The sequence below is a fragment of the Acipenser ruthenus genome, unplaced genomic scaffold (genome assembly GCF_902713425.1).
Source record: "Acipenser ruthenus unplaced genomic scaffold, fAciRut3.2 maternal haplotype, whole genome shotgun sequence".
NCBI classification, from domain to species: Eukaryota; Metazoa; Chordata; class Actinopteri; order Acipenseriformes; family Acipenseridae; genus Acipenser; species Acipenser ruthenus.
Window position 1 is genome coordinate 28,477 of NW_026708181.1, and position 27,179 is coordinate 55,655.

Genomic DNA, 27,179 nt, shown 5'->3' on the forward strand with positions numbered 1-27,179 from the left:
AATAGGCACTTTCTTCCACTTGCAAGCGCAGTTCAGGCAGGCCGGCGCGGGAGTTTCATTAGCACGATGCCGAGGAGCTGGGAGCTGTAGTTCATTCTCGGGATGAACCCGTAAAGAAAAAGAAAACAGCAAATCCCACAGTCCCTTGCGCGTGTGGTGGGCGGGGACGTTCTTACTCGTTGCCTAGGCAGCATCACTAGGCAACCTCCTCCTGGTCCAGCGCATCACGTCAGCGCGCGCCTCCTAGTCTATTTAAAGCTGTATACACGCTGGGTCCGTCAAGCCGAAACACTAACAATAATAATAATTGTATTTAATACTGTAGAGCGCTTTTCCGGATGGAGGAAGGTTATGTGTAATATTACTGGCATGATATGTAACGAGACCCCGTTCCTTGTACGAACAACATTAAAAAGATCTGTCTGGCAACACAAAGTAATGCATATGAAAAAAAAAAAAGATTATATATATATATATATATATATATATATATATATATATATATATATGCATGCTTTTGAGGTAGTTGAATGATATTCTGCTTACATTCTCAGCGCGAATGCAAGAACGCACAGAGAGCACTGCAGAGGGGGGAGAGGGGGCGCTGCCTGCCTCCTGTCTCCTCCTGCCTGCCTATCCCAGCCGTGCAGGCGCAATGAACGCATCACTGCGGCTGTAGTAGGCGCTGCTGCACGACAGGGACGGGACCGTGCTGTACAGCGTGTAACTGAGCCTGCAGTGGGACTTTCCTATACAGCGGGACACACCCGGAGCGCTGCAGCGGACTCGCACGCCCTGCTGCGGGCTGGGCTGTAGGTGCTGTCCTGCAATGTGGCGCTCTCTGTAAGCGACTGCCCGTCTTCACGCCGCTTTTGGGGGTTCGTGCTGCTCGAGCGATACCGAACTGCCTCGTGCACTGCGGGATGCTGGGCTGGGGGGCGGCGAGTCCTTTGATGATGATGTAATCATGTAGTGATGTAATGTTGAAGTCACAACGCTATCGTAGTTATTATAATCTCTCCCCCAGGCTCAGGGACCCGCGCCGCACTACGCGTGAAGATTATATTATCCCGAATCAATGACGTGAACGTGCAGAGGAGTCGGAAGTGTTTCAGCATCTGAGGGGGGGTCACACAGCGATGCGAAGGAAACCGAGACAGGAATACAAGCTGATCACTGGGATCTCATTCCTTTTTTAAAATGTATTTTTGGGTTCTGCAAATTTAGCCTCGTCTTCACGTGTTCGGTGGAGGAAGCCCAAGACAGAAGCACAGAACCGGACCTGAAGAATCCAGCAGCCGGCCCGGGTCTCTTAATTCTGCTCCTAAAGAGTGCTATTAATTTATTTTTTTCACATGAATTATTTGCGGATCATGTCAACACCTCTGCCTGACCTGGGTGATTATAACGCGCGTTGCTCATCGGGGTGATATCGGTGTTCCTGGGATGTACTCGCGCGGGCCTCACGATACATTAATGTCTGTCTAATAAAACTCTGAGACTGAGACAGGAATAAGAATAATAATAATAATAATAATAACGAAAGCGGATTTTTTTTCTGGATACAATGTTTTTAAAGCATGGTATATAATCTGCTGTTTTTGCATTTTACTGGATATTTAAATGCAATGACCTCAAAAACTGGGTTCAAAGCGGATATCTGCACGATCGATCATATCCGACATTTTTAAATTGCCGGCGCCTGGGTACACTCGAGTCCCTGGTGTGAAAAGAGCGGGCTGATTGAGAAAACGTTCACTCGGGGGTCCGAACAGCAGTTAGTGTTATTCCTGTGCGCGTGTAGGCTATTTATTTATTTATTTATTTACAAAAACAAAACACAGTTTTTACAGTTTTGATTCGATCCCCTCACTCTGTTTTTAGGAACTCGGTTGACACACAGAGAGCTGCATTGAAGCATCTCGCTGTGGAAATACAACGTGAACCTGCAGCGATCCACCACGTGGTATGCAACGCCTGCATGAAGTCGTGCTGTCCATTCTGTACAGATCTCTTTCCGCTAGTGTTTTTAAATCGCGACACTGTGTTTCAGACGAAACGTTTTCGGCAGTATATTGAGCATGGTAACACAATGGTTTAATAATAATAAACGTCCTACAAAATATATACATTTAACACTGTGTGTGTTTAACCCGAGATCTAAGCTGTTACCGGCTATTCCACTCGCTTTTATTTGAGTGCAAAGCCATTAACACCCTGCGCCGGTGAAAACCATAAATCCTGCAGATCCACAACCCGCGTCATCGTCAAGACTCACGAGACACGGACAGGCTCTATAAATAACTCGCACTTTGGATTTCCACGTGACCACGCTAAATGATGACGTGCACCCATTCCCGGCACCTCCTCCGATTCATAATAAAACGCTGAAGCAGAGAGGCGATGTCCTGAAAGCCCGGAGTCCCGGAGCTGCACGCACGGGTGTTTTTTTAAAAGCTAGTACAACAGTGAAACTGTCATTTTGAATTCCCAAGAGCACCCCTCCCCTCTCCCCTCCCTTCATATCAACAGGAATAATGATGTATATCATTTTAATTACCCGCAACACAGACAGTACAGCACATCCGTGTTGGATTATTTAACAGTTTGTTTTAAAAGGATCGAAACACGTGATTCGCGTGGCATTGCAGCTGGCACACCACCTTCTGGAGAAGCTTGTTTTTTTTCTGTTACCGGTTTGAAAATGAGCCTGAAAGGTCGCATTGAGTTCTGACCGGGTTCTGATGATACCAGACAGACCCCCTTTAAAAAAAAATAGTTTGGCTTGGTTCTGGAATGTTCAAACCTGACCGTGTTCTGATGAAACGGACTTCGGGAGGTTCTGGATGAGTTCTCCTGGCTCTGTGCTCTAAACCGGGCTTGGACCTGGTTCTGAACGGTTTTGAGAATCCGAGCTCTGAAGCAGACTGGAAAGCTTTGGACTGAAAGGCTGTGGTTTGTGGAGCCCGGTTCTGAAGGACTGAACTTGTGACCGTTGATGATGGAACTGTAAAGACTGTTCAGAAATTTCACTCTTGGAAGTTTCCAGCAGATTTTTGTCTCCCTTTAAACTTTCTTAAAAAAAACAAACAAAGTTTGAAGAATGGTTCTGAAGGCTGTTGGACCTCCCCTTTGAAAGCTGAGCCTGTGTGACGGCCCCGGACCCAGCCCCCCCCTCTCCCTGCCATGCCCTCCCCCTCGCTCTCCCCTCACTCTCTGAGCCCCGGGCTCTCTCTCTCTCGCAGTGTTTCCCAGCTCGGGGCTCAGCGCGCTCGCACTCAGCTGCTCCTGGCGCTGGGCGTGGTGCAGATGGGTCTGGGCTCCATGATCGTGACGGTCAGCTTCGTGGCCGTGGCCTTCACCTCCTCCCCCAAGGTCCGCCACGCCTGCCCCTTCTGGGCCGGCTTCTTCGTGAGTACCTGGGCACGCCCCCTCTCGCTCCCCACTCTCCCCGTCTTCAAGGGGCTGTGTGGATCTGGCCCGCTGTTGCTCTTTTTCTATTGCCTCACTCACTCTCATTTCTATGCATCTCTCACTCTCTTTCTCCTCCCATTCTTACTCTTTTCTCCTCTGCAATCCCATTGACACTCTCTCTCTCTCCTCTCGCTCTGTGTCTCACTCTCTCACTCCTCAGGTGGTGGTGTCGGGGCTGGTGGGAGTGATCTCGTGGAGACGGCCATTAACTCTCGTGGTGAGTGTGACATCACTGAAAGGGGAGGGGTTGGGGGCGTGGTCTACTGCAGATATTAAATAAATCCAATAAGAAATCCAGCCGTTCCGATGTGCTTGTGAATGTAACGATGTGTTGCTGGTCCCCTTCCCGTCCTGCAGGTGTCGCTGTTCATGCTGCTCTCGGCTGTGTGTGTGATCCTCAGTCTGGCCGGGTCCATCCTGTCTTGTCAGAACGCTCAGTTCGTCAAGTCCATGGAAAAGTGTAACATGGTGCGTGGAAACGACCCCGAGATTTCACTGAGAAAACTCACTTAGAAAACTACCAGCACTGCCATCATATGGTGACAGGGATATCCAGTGTAGGAGAGAGTATGTCTGTGTGTCACCCTTTACAGCTTTGAATATACAGTGTGTGCATGGAGAGAGAGAGAGAGAGAGAGAGAGAGAGAGAGAGAGAGAGAGAGAGAGAGAGAGAGAGAGAGAGAGAGAGAGAATCAATTCCAGACAGTGTTGTGGTTAAGTGCTCTGTTGTGTCTCTGTGCTGTGTGCCTCTCTCATGCTGGTGTCTCTGTGCTGTGTGCCTCTCTCACGCTGGTGTCTCTGTGCTGTGTGCCTCTCTCTCATGCTGGTGTCTCTGTGCTGTGTGCCTCTCTCTCACGCTGGTGTCTCTGTGCTGTGTGCCTCTCTCTCATGCTGGTGTCTCTGTGCTGTGTGCCTCTCTCACGCTGGTGTCTCTGTGCTGTGTGCCTCTCTCTCACGCTGGTGTCTCTGTGCTGTGTGCCTCTCTCACGCTGGTGTCTCTGTGCTGTGTGCCTCTCTCACGCTGGTGTCTCTGTGCTGTGTGCCTCTCTCTCACGCTGGTGTCTCTGTGCTGTGTGCCTCTCTCTCATGCTGGTGTCTCTGTGCTGTGTGCCTCTCTCTCATGCTGGTGTCTCTGTGCTGTGTGCCTCTCTCTCACGCTGGTGTCTCTGTGCTGTGTGCCTCTCTCTCATGCTGGTGTCTCTGTGCTGTGTGTCTCTCTCTCACGCTGGTGTCTCTGTGCTTTGTGCCTCTCTCTCACGCTGGTGTCTCTGTGCTGTGTGCCTCTCTCACGCTGGTGTCTCTGTGCTGTGTGCCTCTCTCTCACGCTGGTGTCTCTGTGCTGTGTGCCTCTCTCTCAAGCTCGTGTCTCTGTGCTGTGTGCCTCTCTCTCATGCTGGTGTCTCTGTGCTGTGTGCCTCTCTCTCACGCTGGTGTCTCTGTGCTGTGTGCCTCTCTCACGCTGGTGTCTCTGTGCTGTGTGCCTCTCTCTCACGCTGGTGTCTCTGTGCTGTGTGCCTCTCTCTCACGCTGGTGTCTCTGTGCTGTGTGCCTCTCTCTCACGCTGGTGTCTCTGTGCTGTGTGCCTCTCTCTCACGCTGGTGTCTCTGTGCTGTGTGCCTCTCTCTCATGCTGGTGTCTCTGTGCTGTGTGCCTCTCTCTCACGCTGGTGTCTCTGTGCTGTGTGCCTCTCTCTCACGCTGGTGTCTCTGTGCTGTGTGCCTCTCTCTCATGCTGGTGTCTCTGTGCTGTGTGCCTCTCTCTCACGCTGGTGTCTCTGTGCTGTGTGTCTCTCTCTCACGCTGGTGTCTCTGTGCTGTGTGCCTCTCTCTCATGCTGGTGTCTCTGTGCTGTGTGCCTCTCTCTCACGCTGGTGTCTCTGTGCTGTGTGCCTCTCTCTCACGCTGGTGTCTCTGTGTTCAGGATCTCCAGCCTGCCTCTGCTGGGAGGCTGTGTGTTTGTGGAATCGGAGACACTCTGAAGCTCTACCACTACAAGGACTGCTTCACCGTGCGCATGGCTCTCAAGGTGAGGGAGAACCCTATAGAACTGAACCCCTATAGAACTGAACCCCTATAGACCTGGACCCTAACCCTGTACCCCCAGGATCCTCCCCAGCGTCTCCCTGTGTAAAGTGATATCTCTCTCCCCTGCAGGACCTGCTGTTCAGTGCCTGTGGTCTCAGTATCCTGTCCACTATTATCTGCAGCCTCTCCACAGTGATCTGCTGCATTCACATCTTCTCTCTGGACCTGCTTCACATGGTGAGTGTTTCCCGCGGGCTGCAGCCTGCTTGCTCCTCCCTTGCAGTCTCCATTATAAAAGTTTAATCAGGCTGCTCCTGATTTTCCTGTTTCCTGTTCAGATGGTGCCTCACCGCTCTCGCTCGGTCAACCCAGAATGCACCACTCCGCAGGACGCCTTTCTGGCCAACATGATGGACTTCGAGGAATTCGTCCCGCCAGTGCCGCCCCCCCCCTACTACCCCCCCGAGTACACCTGCAGCTCCGAGACCGACGCGCAGAGGTAACGCGCTGAGAGGCAGAGAGACACTGAGACACACTGAGAGAGACACTGAGACACACACACACACACACACACGCACGCACGCACACACTGACACACACACACACACACACACACACACACACACACACACACACACGCACGCACACACACACTGACACACACGCACTCACACACACACACACACACACTGACACACCCACGCGCACACACACACACACCCACGCGCACACACACACACACACACACACACCCACGCGCACACACACACACACACACATGCACACACACACACACACACACACTCGCCCTGTTCCTCAGTGTATCTGTGACTCTGCTCACACACACACACACACACACACACACACACTCGCCCTGTTCCTCAGTGTATCTGTGACTCTGCTCACACACACACACACACACACACACACACACACACACACACACTCGCCCTGTTCCTCAGTGTATCTGTGACTCTGCTCACACACACACACACACACACACACACACACACACACACACACACTCGCCCTGTTCCTCAGTGTATCTGTGACTCTGCTCTCTGTTTCTCTGCAGTATCACCTATAACGGATCTATGGAGAGTCCGGCCCCTCTCTACCCCACAGACTGCCCTCCTCCCTACGAGGCTGTGATGGGACAGAGAGCCGGGAGCCAGGTGAGGGGGGTGGGGGGGGTTCAGGGGGGTGGGGGGAGGGGCTCTGCTGGGCTCACAGTAACTCACATGTCATGCTGGTCCACAGGCCACCGTGTTCGATGCCTACGTAAACGAGCTGTCCTGTGAGAGGATCACCTCCACGGTGTTCAGTGGAGAAGGTAGGAGGGGAGGAGGGAGCAGCATTTAAATTAGATTCATATAAAAAAATGCCAGTTATGTATTTGATAATTCTCCTCCCCTCCCCTCTCCTCCCCTCCCCTCTCCCATCCCCTCTCCTCCCCTCCCCTCTCCTCCCCTCCCCTCCCCTCTCCAGTCTCAATGGACAGCGGCTCCCTTCTGATGTCTGAGATCATGGACATCCCAGATGACAGCTCCCCCTCGGAGGACTCCTGTCTGCTGGGAGTGGGGGCGGGCGTGGGGGGGTCCCTGCGTTCCATGGACTGCGCCGTGTACAGACCGGAGCCCCAGCCCAGCCCCAGCCTGGCTCGCCGCTGTTACCGGGGGGAGAGATCCAGCTCCTGCTCCTCCACTCCTCCCCCGCCCCCCCCTTTCAGCACGCAGTCCGCCAGCAGCTGCACCCGCCTGGAGCAGCTAGGGGGCGCCGGCGGGGGGGTGCCAGAGATACGGGTGCGACCCTGCACCCCGTCCCACCGCATTTCCGAAGGCTCCTCCCTCGGCTCCCAGGGGTCCCAGCAGCAGCAGCGTCGCCACAGCGACCAGAGCCGCCCCCCCACCCCCCCGCGCGGCCTGACCCCTCACCCCCTCATGAGGTCACACAGCGACCCCGGGCTCAGCAGCTCCAGTGACACGGGTGAGTGATCAGAGCGTCTCCCGCGACGCGGTGGTACGTTTCACAAGAGAGGTTAACGCGTCTCTCTCTCTCTCTCTCTCTCTGTCTCTATCTCTCTCTCTCTCTCTCTCTCTCTCTCTCTCTCTCTCTCTCTCTCTCTCTCTGTCTCTTTCTCTCTCTCTGTCTCTCTCTCTCTCTCTCTCTCTCTCTCTCACAGGGCATTTCAGTGGCTCCGGCGGCAGTAAGGGACTCACTGATGAAGCCTCACAGACCTCCACTGACTCAGGTGAAGCACACAGGGCAGGCAGGCAGCGGTCCTGTATTGTCTGAGGGGCTACAATGGGGTGAGGCTGGTAGAATGGGACCCCAGTGTGCTCACTATACCCTTCCTGAATGATCTTCAATAGCACTACAATGGGGTGAGGCTGGTAGAATGGGACCCCAGAGTGCTCACTATACCCTTCCTGAATGATCTTCAATAGCACTACAATGGGGTGAGGCTGGTAGAATGGGACCCCAGTGTGCTCACTATACCCTTCCTGAATGATCTTCAATAGCACTACAATGGGGTGAGGCTGGTAGAATGGGACCCCAGTGTGCTCACTATACCCTTCCTGAATGATATTCAATAGCACTACAATGGGGTGAGGCTGGTAGAATGGGACCCCAGTGTGCTCACTATACCCTTCCTGAATGATCTTCAATAGCACTACAATGGGGTGAGGCTGGTAGAATGGGACCCCAGTGTGCTCACTATACCCTTCCTGAATGATCTTCAATAGCACTACAATGGGGTGAGGCTGGTAGAATGGGACCCCAGTGTGCTCACTATACCCTTCCTGAATGATCTTCAATAGCACTACAATGGGGTGAGGCTGGTAGAATGGGACCCCAGTGTGCTCACTATACCCTTCCTGAATGATCTTCAATAGCACTACAATGGGGTGAGGCTGGTAGAATGGGACCCCAGTGTGCTCACTATACCCTTCCTGAATGATATTCAATAGCACTACAATGGGGTGAGGCTGGTAGAATGGGACCCCAGTGTGCTCACTATACCCTTCCTGAATGATCTTCAATAGCACTACAATGGGGTGAGGCTGGTAGAATGGGACCCCAGAGTGCTCACTATACCCTTCCTGAATGATCTTCAATAGCACTACAATGGGGTGAGGCTGGTAGAATGGGACCCCAGTGTGCTCACTATACCCTTCCTGAATGATATTCAATAGCACTACAATGGGGTGAGGCTGGTAGAATGGGACCCCAGTGTGCTCACTATACCCTTCCTGAATGATCTTCAATAGCACTACAATGGGGTGAGGCTGGTAGAATGGGACCCCAGTGTGCTCACTATACCCTTCCTGAATGATCTTCAATAGCACTGCAATGGGGTGATGCTGGTAGAATGGGACTCCAGTGTCTGCTAATGCACTGCAGTCCTGTATCAGGGCCAGTGTCTGCACTGTGCAATTAAAAAATAATGGGTTCCCTCTCCTCTCTCCCCTCCTCTCCTTTCCTCTCCTCTCTCCCCTCTCCTCTCTCCCCTCTCCCCTCTCCCCTGTCCCCTGTCCCCTGTCCCCTGTCCCCTCCTCTCCTCTCTCCCCTCCTCTCCTTTCCTCTCCTCTCTCCCCTCTCCTCTCTCCCCTCTCCCCTGTCCCCTGTCCCCTGTCCCCTCCTCTCCTCTCCCCCCAGCTCCCTGCTCTGAAGCCTGCCTGCTCCCCCGCTCTCTCCTGGCTCCTCCCAGCCCGGTCTCCAGGAAGTGCTCTGGGAAGGGCAGGAAGCCGCCCTCACTGAAGCCCCTCCCCCCCGCGGCTCAGCTCCTCCTCTCGAAGGCGGGGACTCGCTCTCTCGGTGACCTCAAGGTGACCCGGGGGCTGGTGTCTCGGTTCCTGCAGCGCTCCAAACGCAACCTGACCACCGGAGCGGAGCATGCTGGGAACAAGCGCAGACACGAGGGGACGAACCCCGTCGAACAGGTGAGAGGTCAAGGGTCAGGGGGCGGGACCGCAGTACACGAAACGTTTCTCCTTAACTGAGTTTCTCTCAGAGCTTTTGAATGAAGCCTTCAGATGGGCAGTGCTTTGCGAAGGCACCCCTGTGCTTGTATGAATGCTGGGACGCATGTGACTGTACCCCCCCTCTCTCCACGCCCCCCCTGCCTGCAGGTCCTCCGGAGCTCCCGGCTGGCCACTAGGGGGTGCTGTCAGGAAGGGATTCACCTTCAGAGCTGTGGAGACCTGAGCTCCTCCTCTTCCTCGCTGCGGAGGCTGCTGTCACCGGGCAGGTCAGAGCACAGCCGACCCCAGAGTGTGAGCGGGCTGTACAAGGAGTCTGCGCTGTGAGGAGCTGGAGGGGAACCTCAGTACTGCCCCCCTCGACCTCGCTGAGCCCCCCAGCGCTGGAGAGACCATCCCACGACTCTTCAGACTCAACCCGGACCCCCCCCCCCCCCGAGCTACAGAACTGGACTCCATACCGGGTCACTGCAGCCTGTACCCAGCCCCAGGGGCATGCTGCACAGCGGAGTGATGACTCAGCATAGCGGTTCATATTTCTAATGAAAAGGAGTTTATCACTGTGTTTAAAACAGGGGGGGTCTTATTTAATATAATCACATTGTGTTTTGAATGCTTGCTGTGTTTTAGGTTTACCTGCTAGGCTAGTCCATGTATTTATAACTCTGTGTAAAAGAGTGCTTCCAGCTTTCTATGCAGCCAATATTATCCTCCCTCTCTCCCTCTCCCTCTCTCTCTCTCTCTCTCTCTCTCTGTCTCTCTCTCTCTCTCTCCCTCTCTCCTTCTCTCTCTCTCTGTCTCTCTCTCTCTCTCCCTCTCTCCTTCTCTCTCTCTCTCTCTCTCCCCCCTCTCTCCCTCTCTCTCTCTCTCTCTCTCTCTCTCTCTCTCTCTCTGCTCTCATTGTCTGGGATTTGGGTTCACTGTTTCCATTTCGGATGCAGGATTGTGTCCCATTGAACAGACTGTAGTTGCCTCTCTATCCTAGTGGACGTGTATGAACTCAGGAATACACTTCAAACTCTTAAAAAAACAACCAAATATTGTGTGTGTAATAACGATGATACACTAGAGCACTGTACAGATTTCGTGTTTATCCCACACACACGCACACTGTCACTTATTTCCATACTAACATGGCAGTTATCAGTTTGAGTTTTTACTGCAACCCTTCGAAAAGTTTACCGCAGTAAATCTGCACAATCTTTTAGCAGTTTTCCCCCAATGCTTCCCTATGCTTTACCAGACCTCTCTGTGCTTTACAATGCTTCCCTATGCTTTACCAGACCTCTCTGTGCTTTACAATGCTTCCCTATGCTTTACCAGACCTCTCTGTGCTTTACAATGCTTCCCTATGCTTTACCAGACCTCTCTGTGCTTTACAATGCTTCCCTATGCTTTACCAGACCTCTCTGTGCTTTACAATGCTTCCCTATGCTTTACCAGACCTCTCTGTGCTTTACAATGCTTCCCTATGCTTTACCAGACCTCTCTGTGCTTTACAATGCTTCCCTATGCTTTACCAGACCTCTCTGTGCTTTACAATGCTTCCCTACGCTTTACCAGACCTCTCTGTGCTTTACAATGCTTCCCTATGCTTTACCAGACCTCTCTGTGCTTTACAATGCTTCCCTATGCTTTACCACACCTCTCTGTGCTTTACAATGCTTCCCTATGCTTTACCAGACCTCTCTGTGCTTTACAATGCTTCCCTATGCTTTACCAGACCTCTCTGTGCTTTACAATGCTTCCCTATGCTTTACCAGACCTCTCTGTGCTTTACAATGCTTCCCTATGCTTTACCAGACCTCTCTGTGCTTTACAATGCTTCCCTATGCTTTACCACACCTCTCTGTGCTTTACAATGCTTGCCTATGCTTTACCAGACCTCTCTGTGCTTTACAATGCTTCCCTATGCTTTACCACACCTCTCTGTGCTTTACAATGCTTCCCTATGCTTTCCCATGCTGCCTCTGTGCTGTATCACACTGTGCTGTGCTTTTACTGCGGGACTCTTTTAACTGATATATAAGGGTAGTGGCACACGATAGCCTATGGCAGATCATTTGGGTTATCTGTTTTGAGCCTTTATGGCCACCGTACTGCATCACTCCACGGGGTGACCTGCGCTTCCTTGTTTTTCTACTGGGCGGTGAGGATGAATTCACTGACCCTGACTGAACTCTCAAAGAGAAAATCAAATGAAATGAAACCTCTTCAGATCTTGTATGATGAATTGCAATATAATAAAATCCTATGATATGCTTGGCTTGTTAGAGGGTTATTGTCTTGACTGTTTCTCTGTAGAGCACCCTCTCACACACACACACACTGCAGGGTCTATTCTGAGAGATATAGAGATATATTATAAAGAGTAGAGCACCCTCTCACACACACACACACACACTGCAGGGTCTATTCTGAGAGATATAGAGATATATTATAAAGAGTAGAGCACCCTCTCACACACACACACACTGCAGGGTCTATTCTGAGAGATATAGAGATATATTATAAAGAGTAGAGCACCCTCTCACACACACACACACACACTGCAGGGTCTATTCTGAGAGAGATAGAGATATATTATAAAGAGTAGAGCACCCTCTCACACACACACACACTGCAGGGTCTATTCTGAGAGAGATAGAGATATATTATAAAGAGTAGAGCCCCCTCTCTCACACACACACACACACTGCAGGGTCTATTCTGAGAGAGATAGAGATATATTATAAAGAGTAGAGCACCCTCTCACACACACACACACACACTGCAGGGTCTATTCTGAGAGATATAGAGATATATTATAAAGAGTAGAGCACCCTCTCACACACACACACACTGCAGGGTCTATTCTGAGAGATATAGAGATATATTATAAAGAGTAGAGCACCCTCTCACACACACACACACACCGCAGGGTCTATTCTGAGAGATATAGAGATATATTATAAAGAGTAGAGCACCCTCTCACACACACACACACTGCAGGGTCTATTCTGAGAGAGATAGAGATATATTATAAAGAGTAGAGCACCCTCTCACACACACACACACACACACACTGCAGGGTCTATTCTGAGAGAGATAGAGATATATTATAAAGAGTAGAGCACCCTCTCACACACACACACACTGCAGGGTCTATTCTGAGAGAGATAGAGATATATTATAAAGATAGAGCCCCCTCTCATACACACACACACTGCAGGGTCTATTCTGAGAGAGATAGAGATATATTATAAAGAGTAGAGCACCCTCTCACACACACACACACTGCAGGGTCTATTCTGAGAGATATAGAGATATATTATAAAGAGTAGAGCACCCTCTCACACACACACACACACTGCAGGGTCTATTCTGAGAGAGATAGAGATATATTATAAAGAGTAGAGCACCCTCTCACACACACACACACACACACTGCAGGGTCTATTCTGAGAGAGATAGAGATATATTATAAAGAGTAGAGCACCCTCTCACACACACACACACTGCAGGGTCTATTCTGAGAGATATAGAGATATATTATAAAGAGTAGAGCACCCTCTCACACACACACACACACACTGCAGGGTCTATTCTGAGAGAGATAGAGATATATTATAAAGAGTAGAGCACCCTCTCACACACACACACACACACTGCAGGGTCTATTCTGAGAGAGATAGAGATATATTATAAAGAGTAGAGCACCCTCTCTCTCACACACACACTGCAGGGTCTATTCTGAGAGAGATAGAGATATATTATAAAGAGTAGAGCACCCTCTCACACACACACACACTGCAGGGTCTATTCTGAGAGAGATAGAGATATATTATAAAGAGTAGAGCACCCTCTCACACACACACACACTGCAGGGTCTATTCTGAGAGATATAGAGATCTATTATAAAGAGTAGAGCACCCTCTCACACACACACACACACTGCAGGGTCTATTCTGAGAGAGATAGAGATATATTATAAAGAGTAGAGCACCCTCTCACACACACACACACTGCAGGGTCTATTCTGAGAGAGATAGAGATATATTATAAAGAGTAGAGCACCCTCTCACACACACACACACACACACTGCAGGGTCTATTCTGAGAGAGATAGAGATATATTATAAAGAGTAGAGCACCCTCTCTCACACACACACACTGCAGGGTCTATTCTGAGAGATATAGAGATATATTATAAAGAGTAGAGCACCCTCTCACACACACACACACACTGCAGGGTCTATTCTGAGAGAGTACTGAAGCTCAGCCAAATAAGTCAAATTAATACCAGCGAGCTTCAGAACACCACCAACAAAAAACTCCCAGCACAAAAAATGAAACAAATTAATCTAAATCTGGAAAACAATTATAAAGTACACTGGAATAACGAAATTGAATCACACAATAAATTACAATGCTATCTGGCCCTAAAAAAAGAATTTACCCTGGCAGAATATCTGGTCAGGGTCAAAAACACAAAACATAGACAGATCCTGACCAAGTACAGACTCAGTGACCACAGCCTGGCCATCGAAACTGGCCGGCACAAAAAAACCTGGATTGCCAAAGAAAAAAGGCTGTGCGGTCACTGTGATCTGGGAGAGGTAGAGACAGAAATGCACTTCCTGTTGTCCTGCTCAAAATACACAGAGATACGGGAGAGATATATCCCCCAATTCAAAAAACAAATGGCAGAGTTTAACCTCCTCTCCAATTCGAGTAAAATCCCCATCCTTCTAGGAGAGGAGGAGCGAACTGCAAATCTAGCAGCACAGTATGTGTCTGCCTGCCACAACCTGAGGGACAGTGTGTGACACCCTGCATACATGACCATGGGGTTACTGGTGATGAGGAGGGAGGGAGGGAGTGAGTTATATCGTTCAAAGGGAAGGGAACATTGTTTTTTTGTGTTTGTTAGGTTCTGTAATTGTATTTCCGTTTTATTATTTCTGTTTTGTATTATAAAAGCTTTGGCAATACCTGAGCGCTCTCGTCATGCCAATAAAGCATTTTTGAATTTGAATTTGAATTTGAATTTGATATATTATAAAGAGTAGAGCACCCTCTCACACACACACACACACACACACACACTGCAGGGTCTATTCTGAGAGAGATAGAGATATATTATAAAGAGTAGAGCACCCTCTCTCACACACACACACACACTGCAGGGTCTATTCTGAGAGAGATAGAGATATATTATAAAGAGTAGAGCACCCTCTCACACACACACACACACACACACTGCAGGGTCTGTTCTGAGAAATATAGAGATATATTATAAAGAGTAGAGCACCCTCTCACACACACACACACTGCAGGGTCTATTCTGAGAGAGATAGAGATATATTATAAAGAGTAGAGCACCCTCTCTCACACACACACACACACTGCAGGGTCTATTCTGAGAGAGATAGAGATATATTATAAAGAGTAGAGCACCCTCTCACACACACACACACACACACTGCAGGGTCTATTCTGAGAGATATAGAGATATATTATAAAGAGTAGAGCACCCTCTCACACACACACACACTGCAGGGTCTATTCTGAGAGATATAGAGATATATTATAAAGAGTAGAGCACCCTCTCATACACACACACACTGCAGGGTCTATTCTGAGAGATATAGAGATATATTATAAAGAGTAGATCACCCTCTCACACACACACACACACTGCAGGGTCTATTCTGAGAGATATAGAGATATATTATAAAGAGTAGAGCACCCTCTCTCACACACACACACTGCAGGGTCTATTCTGAGAGAGATAGAGATATATTATAAAGAGTAGAGCACCCTCTCACACACACACACACACACACTCTCTGGGTCTATTCTGAGAGAGATAGAGATATATTATAAAGAGTAGAGCACCCTCTCACACACACACACACTGCAGGGTCTATTCTGAGAGAGATAGAGATATATTATAAAGAGTAGAGCACCCTCTCACACACACACACACTGCAGGGTCTATTCTGAGAGAGATAGAGATATATTATAAAGAGTAGAGCACCCTCTCACACACACACACACACACACACTGCAGGGTCTGTTCTGAGAAATATAGAGATATATTATAAAGAGTAGAGCACCCTCTCACACACACACACACTGCAGGGTCTATTCTGAGAGAGATAGAGATATATTATAAAGAGTAGAGCACCCTCTCTCACACACACACACACACTGCAGGGTCTATTCTGAGAGAGATAGAGATATATTATAAAGAGTAGAGCACCCTCTCACACACACACACACACACACTGCAGGGTCTATTCTGAGAGATATAGAGATATATTATAAAGAGTAGAGCACCCTCTCACACACACACACACTGCAGGGTCTATTCTGAGAGATATAGAGATATATTATAAAGAGTAGAGCACCCTCTCACACACACACACACACTGCAGGGTCTATTCTGAGAGATATAGAGATATATTATAAAGAGTAGAGCACCCTCTCACACACACACACACACACTGCAGGGTCTATTCTGAGAGAGATAGAGATATATTATAAAGAGTAGAGCACCCTCTCATACACACACACACTGCAGGGTCTATTCTGAGAGATATAGAGATATATTATAAAGAGTAGATCACCCTCTCACACACACACACACACTGCAGGGTCTATTCTGAGAGATATAGAGATATATTATAAAGAGTAGAGCACCCTCTCACACACACACACACTGCAGGGTCTATTCTGAGAGAGATAGAGATATATTATAAAGAGTAGAGCACCCTCTCACATAACCACACACACTGCGGGGTCTATTCTGAGAGATATAGAGATATATTATAAAGAGTAGATCACCCTCTCACACACACACACACACTGCAGGGTCTATTCTGAGAGAGATAGAGATATATTATAAAGAGTAGAGCACCCTCTCACACACACACACACACACACTGCAGGGTCTATTCTGAGAGAGATAGAGATATATTATAAAGAGTAGAGCACCCTCTCACACACACACATCGCTGTTGAGAATTCATGGGTTTTTACGCTGTGTGGGGGGGGGCGTGGCGGTGCGGTGCGTGTCAGCTGACACACAGACAGGGTCATGTGACTGCTGTTCGCAGTTAGTGTGGAGAGGGTCCAGGCAGTAATACTGTCATATTGAAAGCGACGCTGCTGTGTAAATACAGCGGGAGTGACGTGGACCGTGGCGACATGTACATTTTCATTTAAAATAGAGGGATGCAAACATAGTTCGTTTACAGGTTGGGTTTAAAAAAATAAATAAAACATTTCTTCAGGAAATTGAAGAAGACGAAACTGAGTCGTGTGCGATTGAAATAGCAAGCGTCCTTTTCAACTTCAGGTAATAATATGAAAACACATCGGTAACGATAATGTTTTTATTTTATTCCTTTGTAATAAAATACAGTATGTTACTAATTTAGGCTTGTTTGTTTGCTTGTTTGTTTGTAAATATGTTTGTAAACAGACAGTCCTCGGTCTTCAATGCCTGCTCCTAACGCGCATGCCCAGTTCTTGACCCCACGCATTTGTAAGGTACGGTCCGGTTATGGTTCTTGCTGACCAGTTGTTCTCTCTTCACGCAGCCGGATTGTTCAATGCAGATGGACGCCGTTCGGACTGCTCTCGTCCTGCTGGCTGTCGTCACTGTGGCACGCGGTGGGTCAATCGTTGTATTTATCTGTCCGTTTCGTTGAGCGAGTAACCGAAACTATTAAAAAAAATATATATATATATATATATTCGAGAAGTGCTGGAATTAAAATGCGTGTCACTGCTGTGGCCGCCAGGAGGAGCTCTTTCACACCCACGAACAAAAAAACAAAAGTAAAGCAACACATCGCTTTAGCCACACGGGGGCGCTGTTTTGCCAGAATTCAGCCTGTTGAACACCCATATGTCATTTCAATTGAAATCACTGTTATGCTGTTACATTGATAGTACATTGTAAAAGCACTGCCTGTATATTTGCCTGTATAAAGGTACTTGACCAAGTCATTTTTTTTCACAGAGCAACACGCTGCATGTAATTTCTTAATGTGTTTATGAATGCGTTTCTCACCCCTTATCATGCCTCCCTCCCGCCAGCAGGTGGCAGCAGACCCTGTGTGGCGCGCAGTTTCGGGCACAGCTCCGTGGTGTGTGTGTGTAACTCCACCTACTGCGACTCCCCCGGGCCGCTGGAGCTGCCCAGCAGGGGGCGCTATGTGTCCTTCCAGAGCAGCCAGGCAGGGGCTCGACTGGACAGGAAGACTGGAGAGGTGCAGAAGACCAGCAAAGACCCGGGTTCGAATCTTTTAAAATATGTAAAATCTCAAAATGTCTTGGGTTGTCTTAATTTTAACTCTATCAACCCTGTGTGTGTGTGTTTGCACCCTGGCTGGTTACACTGTGCTCTGTCTGGGTGTGTGTTTGCACCCTGGCTGGTTACACTGTGCTCGGTGTGGGTGTGTGTTTGCACCCTGGCTGGTTACACTGTGCTCTGTCTGGGTGTGTGTTTGCTCCCTGGCTGGTTACACTGTGCTCGGTGTGGGTGTGTGTTTGCACCCTGGCTGGTTACACTGTGCTCGGTGTGGGTGTGTGTTTGCACCCTGGCTGGTTACACTGTGCTCGGTGTGGGTGTGTGTTTGCACCCTGGCTGGTTACACTGTGCTCGGTGTGGGTGTGTGTTTGCACCCTGGCTGGTTACACTGTGCTCGGTGTGGGTGTGTGTTTGCACCCTGGCTGGTTACACTGTGCTCGGTGTGGGTGTGTGTTTGCACCCTGGCTGGTTACACTGTGCTCGGTGTGGGTGTGTGTTTGCTCCCTGGCTGGTTACACTGTGCTCGGTGTGGGTGTGTGTTTGCACCCTGGCTGGTTACACTGTGCTCGGTGTGGGTGTGTGTTTGCACCCTGGCTGGTTACACTGTGCTCGGTGTGGGTGTGTGTTTGCACCCTGGCTGGTTACACTGTGCTCGGTGTGGGTGTGTGTTTGCACCCTGGCTGGTTACACTGTGCTCGGTGTGGGTGTGTGTTTGCTCCCTGGCTGGTTACACTGTGCTCGGTGTGGGTGTGTGTTTGCACCCTGGCTGGTTACACTGTGCTCGGTGTGGGTGTGTGTTTGCACCCTGGCTGGTTACACTGTGCTCGGTGTGGGTGTGTGTTTGCACCCTGGCTGGTTACACTGTGCTCGGTGTGGGTGTGTGTTTGCACCCTGGCTGGTTACACTGTGCTCGGTGTGGGTGTGTGTTTGCACCCTGGCTGGTTACACTGTGCTCGGTGTGGGTGTGTGTTTGCACCCTGGCTGGTTACACTGTGCTCGGTGTGGGTGTGTGTTTGCACCCTGGCTGGTTACACTGTGCTCGGTGTGGGTGTGTGTTTGCTCCCTGGCTGGTTACACTGTGCTCGGTGTGGGTGTGTGTTTGCTCCCTGGCTGGTTACACTGTGCTCGGTGTGGGTGTGTGTTTGCACCCTGGCTGGTTACACTGTGCTCGGTGTGGGTGTGTGTTTGCACCCTGGCTGGTTACACTGTGCTCGGTGTGGGTGTGTGTTTGCACCCTGGCTGGTTACACTGTGCTCGGTGTGGGTGTGTGTTTGCACCCTGGCTGGTTACACTGTGCTCGGTGTGGGTGTGTGTTTGCACCCTGGCTGGTTACACTGTGCTCGGTGTGGGTGTGTGTTTGCACCCTGGCTGGTTACACTGTGCTCGGTGTGGGTGTGTGTTTGCACCCTGGCTGGTTACACTGTGCTCGGTGTGGGTGTGTGTTTGCTCCCTGGCTGGTTACACTGTGCTCGGTGTGGGTGTGTGTGTTTGCTCCCTGGCTGGTTACACTGTGCTCGGTGTGGGTGTGTGTTTGCTCCCTGGCTGGTTACACTGTGCTCGGTGTGGGTGTGTGTTTGCACCCTGGCTGGTTACACTGTGCTCGGTGTGGGTGTGTGTTTGCACCCTGGCTGGTTACACTGTGCTCGGTGTGGGTGTGTGTTTGCACCCTGGCTGGTTACACTGTGCTCGGTGTGGGTGTGTGTTTGCACCCTGGCTGGTTACACTGTGCTCGGTGTGGGTGTGTGTTTGCACCCTGGCTGGTTACACTGTGCTCGGTGTGGGTGTGTGTTTGCACCCTGGCTGGTTACACTGTGCTCGGTGTGGGTGTGTGTGTTTGCACCCTGGCTGGTTACACTGTGCTCGGTGTGGGTGTGTGTTTGCACCCTGGCTGGTTACACTGTGCTCGGTGTGGGTGTGTGTTTGCTCCCTGGCTGGTTACACTGTGCTCGGTGTGGGTGTGTGTTTGCACCCTGGCTGGTTACACTGTGCTCGGTGTGGGTGTGTGTTTGCACCCTGGCTGGTTACACTGTGCTCGGTGTGGGTGTGTGTTTGCACCCTGGCTGGTTACACTGTGCTCGGTGTGGGTGTGTGTTTGCACCCTGGCTGGTTACACTGTGCTCGGTGTGGGTGTGTGTTTGCACCCTGGCTGGTTACACTGTGCTCGGTGTGGGTGTGTGTTTGCACCCTGGCTGGTTACACTGTGCTCGGTGTGGGTGTGTGTTTGCACCCTGGCTGGTTACACTGTGCTCGGTGTGGGTGTGTGTTTGCACCCTGGCTGGTTACACTGTGCTCGGTGTGGGTGTGTGTTTGCACCCTGGCTGGTTACACTGTGCTCGGTGTGGGTGTGTGTTTGCACCCTGGCTGGTTACACTGTGCTCGGTGTGGGTGTGTGTTTGCTCCCTGGCTGGTTACACTGTGCTCGGTGTGGGTGTGTGTTTGCACCCTGGCTGGTTACACTGTGCTCGGTGTGGGTGTGTGTTTGCACCCTGGCTGGTTACACTGTGCTCGGTGTGGGTGTGTGTTTGCACCCTGGCTGGTTACACTGTGCTCGGTGTGGGTGTGTGTTTGCACCCTGGCTGGTTACACTGTGCTCGGTGTGGGTGTGTGTTTGCTCCCTGGCTGGTTACACTGTGCTCGGTGTGGGTGTGTGTTTGCACCCTGGCTGGTTACACTGTGCTCTCTCTGGGTGTTTTCCTCCTCAGTTCTCAAGCTCAGTTTCAACACTGCGAAGCAGCACCAGCGCATTAAGGGGTTTGGGGGCGCCATGACCGACGCGGCTGCAATAAACATCCTGTCCCTGTCTGTCAGTACCCAGGACAACCTGCTGGAGGCGTACTTCTCTGAGCATGGTGAGTCTCGTCTGGGTCCAAGGAGGGGGGGTGTGAACATTGACCACAGTTTGCTATTCAACAGACTCCAAGACAACATCCTTGTGTACTCACTGCCTCTCTCTGCTCTCAGGTATTCAGTACACTGTGGTTCGGGTGTGTGTGTGTGTGTCAGTGTGTATCTCACTGCCTCTCTCTGCTCTCAGGTATTCAGTACACTGTGGTTCGGGGGTGTGTGTGTGTGTCAGTGTGTATCTCACTGCCTCTCTCTGCTCTCAGGTATTCAGTACACTGTGGTTCGGGGGGGTGTGTGTGTGTGTCAGTGTGTATCTCACTGCCTCTCTCTGCTCTCAGGTATTCAGTACACTGTGGTTCGGGGGGGTGTGTGTGTGTGTCAGTGTGTATCTCACTGCCTCTCTCTGCTCTCAGGTATTCAGTACACTGTGGTTCGGGTGTGTGTGTGTGTGTCAGTGTGTATCTCACTGCCTCTCTCTGCTCTCAGGTATTCAGTACACTGTGGTTCGGGTGTGTGTGTGTGTGTCAGTGTGTATCTCACTGCCTCTCTCTGCTCTCAGGTATTCAGTACACTGTGGTTCGGGGGGGTGTGTGTCAGTGTGTATTTCACTGCCTCTCTCTGCTCTCAGGTATTCAGTACACTGTGGTTCGGGTGCCCATGGCGAGCTGTGATTTCTCCACTCGTGTTTACACCTACGCAGACACGCCCGGAGACTTCGAGCTCAAGAACTTCAGCCTGGCGCAAGAGGACACCAAGATGAAGGTGAGCGGCCAGGCCCTGGGGTGAGACTGCCCCCTAGAGGGGAGGGGGGGTTCTGTGCCAGTGCATGTTAAATATCTTTAGCCCAAATCAATTATTTCTTCAAGTATGTATTGTTTTTGGCCACTTGAGGCTTGTAATCACTAAACTGCTTGCGGTTTCCAGTACTGTACCAGTGTGATCTCTCTCTCTCAGATCCCGCTGCTCCTGCGAGCCCAGGCTCTCTCTCCTCGCCCCCTCTCTCTCTTCGCCAGCCCCTGGAGCTCCCCCTCCTGGATGAAAACCAACTACGCGCTGATCGGCAAGGGGACCCTTCGGGGGGAGCCGGGGAATGAGTATCACAAAGCCTGGGCGCGGTACTACATCAGGTACAGACGCACACACAGACACACAGACACACAGACACACATACAGAGAGCGAGAGAGACAGGAATCTGTATCACAAAGCCTGGACGCGGTACTACATCAGGTACAGACGCACACACAGACACACAGACACACATACAGAGAGCGAGAGAGACAGGAATCTGTATCACAAAGCCTGGACGCGGTACTACATCAGGTACAGCCACACACACAGCCACACACACACACACAGACACACACACACACAGAGACACACATACAGAGAGCGAGAGAGACAGGAATCTGTATCACAAAGCCTGGGCGCGGTACTACATCAGGTACAGACACACAGACTTGTGCAAAAGATATTTATTTTATGTTTGAAATATATTTTAAAGTGTGAGACAGGGCATGTATAAGATGTGTGTCTCTGCCCCCAGGTTCCTGGACGAGTATGCCCGCTATAACCTCTCGTTCTGGGCAGTGACTGCTGAGAACGAGCCCTCGGCCGGGATGATCACTGACTACCCCTTCCAGTGCCTGGGCTTCACCCCGGAGCGCCAGCGTGACTTCATCGCCTCGGACCTGGGGCCGGCCCTGAGCTCCAGCCCGCACCGTGGCGTGCAGCTCATGATCCTGGACGACCAGAGGCTGCTGCTGCCTCGCTGGGCCCACGTGGTGAGGCGCTGCGGAGGAATGTTACGCTAGCGGATTGAATCACGCCTCTCTAGAGTTCTAATATTAAATCCTGTCTCAGTCCCAGGAGAGGCAGATGTTTTGCTCACGGCTGTCTCTCTCCTCTCAGATAATTTGAATGTAAATGTTTGTATCAGTGAAGTTTGAAAGGTCCCGTCCCGCTCCCCCCAGGTGCTCGGTGACCCCCGCGCTGCTCGCTATGTCCATGGGATCGCAGTGCACTGGTACCTGGACTCTGTGGTCCCTGCGGAGCTCACTCTGGGGGCCACGCACAGCCTGTACCCCGACTACTTCCTGTTTGCGAGCGAGGCGTGCACGGGCTCCTTTCCCTGGGAGAAGGGGGTGCGGCTGGGCAGCTGGGACCGTGCTGAGCGCTACGCCCATGACATCATCGAGGTGAGCGAGTGGCTTCCTGTGCGTGTTGGAGCTGAGATTCAAACCGGCTTCTCATCTCGCTCTCCTCACTCAACCCCTGCCTGTCCCCCTTCACCTTCACCCCCGTTCACACCATCTCTCTGTCATCCCCTACCTCGTCCCTCTCTCCTCCTCGCACCCCTGTCCCGCCTCTCTCTCCTCCCAGGATCTGAACCACTTTGTGACGGGCTGGACTGACTGGAACCTGGCTCTGGACCTCTCTGGCGGGCCCAATTGGGTTCAGAACTTTGTGGACAGCCCGGTGATCGTGGAGCCCGGTAAAGACGAGTTCTACAAGCAGCCCATGTTCTACAGCCTGGCACACTTCAGGTGCATACAGCATGTTGACTGTGCTAGCTGTGTCGTGTGTGTGTGTGTGCGTGTCCGTGTCCGTGTGTGTGTCTGTGTCCGTGTCACTTCAATCTCATCACTTTTACTTCTGCAGCAAATTCCTTCCTGAGGGCTCCCAGCGCGTGGGACTGGACCCCAGTGCAGAGTCCAAACTGGAGACCACAGCGTTCCTGAGGCCGGACGGGGCGGGCGTGGTCATCGTGCTCAACAGGTAACTCTAACCAGAGCGCCCCCTACAGTGTGAACAGCGCCACTGCGCTAACGTGATCAAAAACATCCCAAATCTCCCATGCTGTTGAAATGTAGCTTAGAAATATGTGTGTTTGTATGAAAGCTTGTGATTTGTATAACTAGGTAGGACTGTGATAATACACCGATGAGAGATAGGATTAGAGCTGTGATAATACACCGATGAGAGAGAGGATTAGAGCTGTGATAATACACCGATGAGAGAGAGGATTAGAGCTGTGATAATACACCGATGAGAGAGAGGATTAGAGCTGTGATAATACACCGATGAGAGAGAGGATTAGAGCTGTGATAATACATGATGAGAGAGAGGATTAGAGCTGTGATAATACACCGATGAGAGAGAGGATTAGAGCTGTGATAATACACTGATGAGAGAGAGGATTAGAGCTGTGATAATACATGATGAGAGATAGGATTAGAGCTGTGATAATACATGATGAGAGAGAGGATTAGAGCTGTGATAATACACCGATGAGAGAGAGGATTAGAGCTGTGATAATACACTGATGAGAGAGAGGATTAGAGCTGTGATAATACATGATGAGAGAGAGGATTAGAGCTGTGATAATACACCGATGAGAGAGAGGATTAGAGCTGTGATAATACATGATGAGAGAGAGGATTAGAGCTGTGATAATACACCGATGAGAGAGAGGATTAGAGCTGTGATAATACACCGATGAGAGAGAGGATTAGAGCTGTGATAATACACCGATGAGAGAGAGGATTAGGGCTGTGATAATACACCGATGAGAGAGAGGATTAGAGCTGTGATAATACATGATGAGAGAGAGGATTAGAGCTGTGATAATACATGATGAGAGAGAGGATTAGAGCTGTGATAATACACCGATGAGAGAGAGGATTAGAGCTGTGATAATACATGATGAGAGAGAGGATTAGAGCTGTGATAATACATGATGAGAGAGAGGATTAGAGCTGTGATAATACATGATGAGAGAGAGGATGAGAGCTGTGATAATACACCGATGAGAGAGAGGATTAGAGCTGTGATAATACACCGATGAGAGAGAGGATTAGAGCTGTGATAATACACTGATGAGAGAGAGGATTAGAGCTGTGATAATACATGATGAGAGAGAGGATTAGAGCTGTGATAATACACCGATGAGAGAGAGGATTAGAGCTGTGATAATACACCGATGAGAGAGAGGATTAGAGCTGTGATAATACATGATGAGAGAGAGGATTAGAGCTGTGATAATACACCGATGAGAGAGAGGATTAGAGCTGTGATAATACACTGATGAGAGAGAGGATTAGAGCTGTGATAATACACCGATGAGAGAGAGGATTAGAGCTGTGATAATACACTGATGAGAGAGAGGATTAGAGCTGTGATAATACACCGATGAGAGAGAGGATTAGAGCTGTGATAATACACCGATGAGAGAGAGGATTAGAGCTGTGATAATACACAGATGAGAGAGAGGATTAGAGCTGTGATAATACACTGATGAGAGAGAGGATTAGAGCTGTGATAATACACCGATGAGAGAGAGGATTAGAGCTGTGATAATACACCGATGAGAGAGAGGATTAGAGCTGTGGTAATACACTGATGAGAGAGAGGATTAGAGCTGTGATAATACATGATGAGAGAGAGGATTAGAGCTGTGATAATACACCGATGAGAGAGAGGATTAGAGCTGTGATAATACATGATGAGAGAGAGGATTAGAGCTGTGATAATACACCGATGAGAGAGAGGATTAGAGCTGTGATAATACACCGATGAGAGAGAGGATTAGAGCTGTGATAATACACCGATGAGAGAGAGGATTAGAGCTGTGATAATACATGATGAGAGAGAGGATTAGAGCTGTGATAATACATGATGAGAGAGAGGATTAGAGCTGTGATAATACACCGATGAGAGAGAGGATTAGAGCTGTGATAATACACTGATGAGAGAGAGGATTAGAGCTGTGATAATACATGATGAGAGAGAGGATTAGAGCTGTGATAATACAGAGATGAGAGAGAGGATTAGAGCTGTGATAATACAGAGATGAGAGAGAGGATTAGAGCTGTGATAATACACCGATGAGAGAGAGGATTAGAGCTGTGATAATACAGAGATGAGAGAGAGGATTAGAGCTGTGATAATACACCGATGAGAGAGAGGATTAGAGCTGTGACAATACACCGATGAGAGAGAGGATTAGAGCTGTGATAATACATGATGAGAGAGAGGATTAGAGCTGTGATAATACACCGATGAGAGAGAGGATTAGAGCTGTGATAATACATGATGAGAGAGAGGATTAGAGCTGTGATAATACACCGATGAGAGAGAGGATTAGAGCTGTGATAATACATGATGAGAGAGAGGATTAGAGCTGTGATAATACACCGATGAGAGAGAGGATTAGAGCTGTGATAATACATGATGAGAGAGAGGATTAGAGCTGTGATAATACATGATGAGAGAGAGGATTAGAGCTGTGATAATACACCGATGAGAGAGAGGATTAGAGCTGTGATAATACAGAGATGAGAGAGAGGATTAGAGCTGTGATAATACATGATGAGAGAGAGGATTAGAGCTGTGATAATACATGATGAGAGAGAGGATTAGAGCTGTGATAATACACCGATGAGAGAGAGGATTAGAGCTGTGATAATACACCGATGAGAGAGAGGATTAGAGCTGTGATAATACATGATGAGAGAGAGGATTAGAGCTGTGATAATACACCGATGAGAGAGAGGATTAGAGCTGTGATAATACACCGATGAGAGAGAGGATTAGAGCTGTGATAATACATGATGAGAGAGAGGATTAGAGCTGTGATAATACACCGATGAGAGAGAGGATTAGAGCTGTGATAATACATGATGAGAGAGAGGATTAGAGCTGTGATAATACACTGATGAGAGAGAGGATTAGAGCTGTGATAATACACCGATGAGAGATAGGTTTGCATCATGGTTAGGGCTGTTCTAATGTAAGCCCTTTTCGTTTATATTGAATGTATAGATCTCATTGAGTTGTATTTGGCAGGGGCTCGGAGGCGCTGCACTTCGCTATCTGGGACCCTGCTGTGGGCTACATTGAGACGGTCTGTCCCGCTCACTCCATGGAGACGTTCCTGTGGAAACGGAAGTGAAATAACGAGGCTCCCGTCTTCATTTCTACCGGAATTCAGGCTGTAAAACGTTGACACAGTAACTATAGAAACCCGAGTGGTGACGTCAGTGACCACACTTTGCCCTTTAGAGGAGCGCTTCTCTGATCACCACTCTGCATTTTAATATAACAATGTAAAATATTAAAGAGAAATACTTGAGTCAGGTCCGAGCTGGTCCTGCAGAGCTTGAACCCGTAGCTGCGGGCCACGTCGTGAGCGTGGGGTACGGACACACTGGACAGGAGAATGCAGCGATGGGTTTCCACACCGCTGGACCGTACAGAACTCGAGACGCGATGCTTCTCTTTCTCTGTGCCTGGAGCACAAGCTGGGATGTTGAATTGCCTCTGCTGATTGCAATCTAAAAACACTGTCTGTGATTAAATGCGAACCCCTCATTAACTATTTAACCAGCTTTGTCATTCGCTCTTCTTTGTTCTTTATTTAAGCACACGCCCGCCGCTGGACATTTCTTTCCTCGATGATTTCAACGTGTGTGAAATCCCTGTAATAAAAACCCAATTGATTCTCACACCTCCTGGTCTGGTGTTGCTTTCCCGCAGAGGGGATTAATAAA

General features: G+C 49.7%; 2 protein-coding genes across 3 annotated transcripts; both read left to right on the top strand.

Annotated features, from left to right (window-relative positions):
* Window positions 1–631: 631 nt before the first annotated feature.
* Window positions 632–11,743, top strand: fam189b (family with sequence similarity 189 member B). The gene is made up of 12 exons (XM_059020206.1): window positions 632–3,411; window positions 3,635–3,691; window positions 3,832–3,942; window positions 5,395–5,499; window positions 5,628–5,735; window positions 5,837–5,997; window positions 6,574–6,673; window positions 6,759–6,831; window positions 6,987–7,484; window positions 7,681–7,749; window positions 9,159–9,442; window positions 9,632–11,743. The coding sequence occupies exons 1-12, from the start codon at window positions 3,187–3,189 to the stop codon at window positions 9,806–9,808; spliced, it is 1,968 nt and encodes a 655-aa protein (XP_058876189.1). The 5' UTR covers window positions 632–3,186; the 3' UTR covers window positions 9,809–11,743.
* A 4,818-nt stretch (window positions 11,744–16,561) lies between these two features.
* LOC117970932 (lysosomal acid glucosylceramidase-like) lies at window positions 16,562–27,134 on the top strand. 2 transcript variants are annotated; one of them, XM_059020207.1, is made up of 11 exons: window positions 16,562–16,826; window positions 17,071–17,143; window positions 17,573–17,770; window positions 20,489–20,635; window positions 21,259–21,392; window positions 21,585–21,757; window positions 22,175–22,412; window positions 22,602–22,826; window positions 23,011–23,174; window positions 23,290–23,406; window positions 26,476–27,134. In XM_059020207.1, the coding sequence occupies exons 2-11, from the start codon at window positions 17,083–17,085 to the stop codon at window positions 26,579–26,581; spliced, it is 1,563 nt and encodes a 520-aa protein (XP_058876190.1). In that variant the 5' UTR covers window positions 16,562–16,826; window positions 17,071–17,082; the 3' UTR covers window positions 26,582–27,134. The 2 variants fall into 2 exon arrangements, with proteins under 2 accessions (XP_058876190.1, XP_058876191.1); XM_059020208.1 differs by having other exon boundaries at window positions 16,563–16,826; window positions 17,576–17,770.
* Window positions 27,135–27,179: the final 45 nt, after the last annotated feature.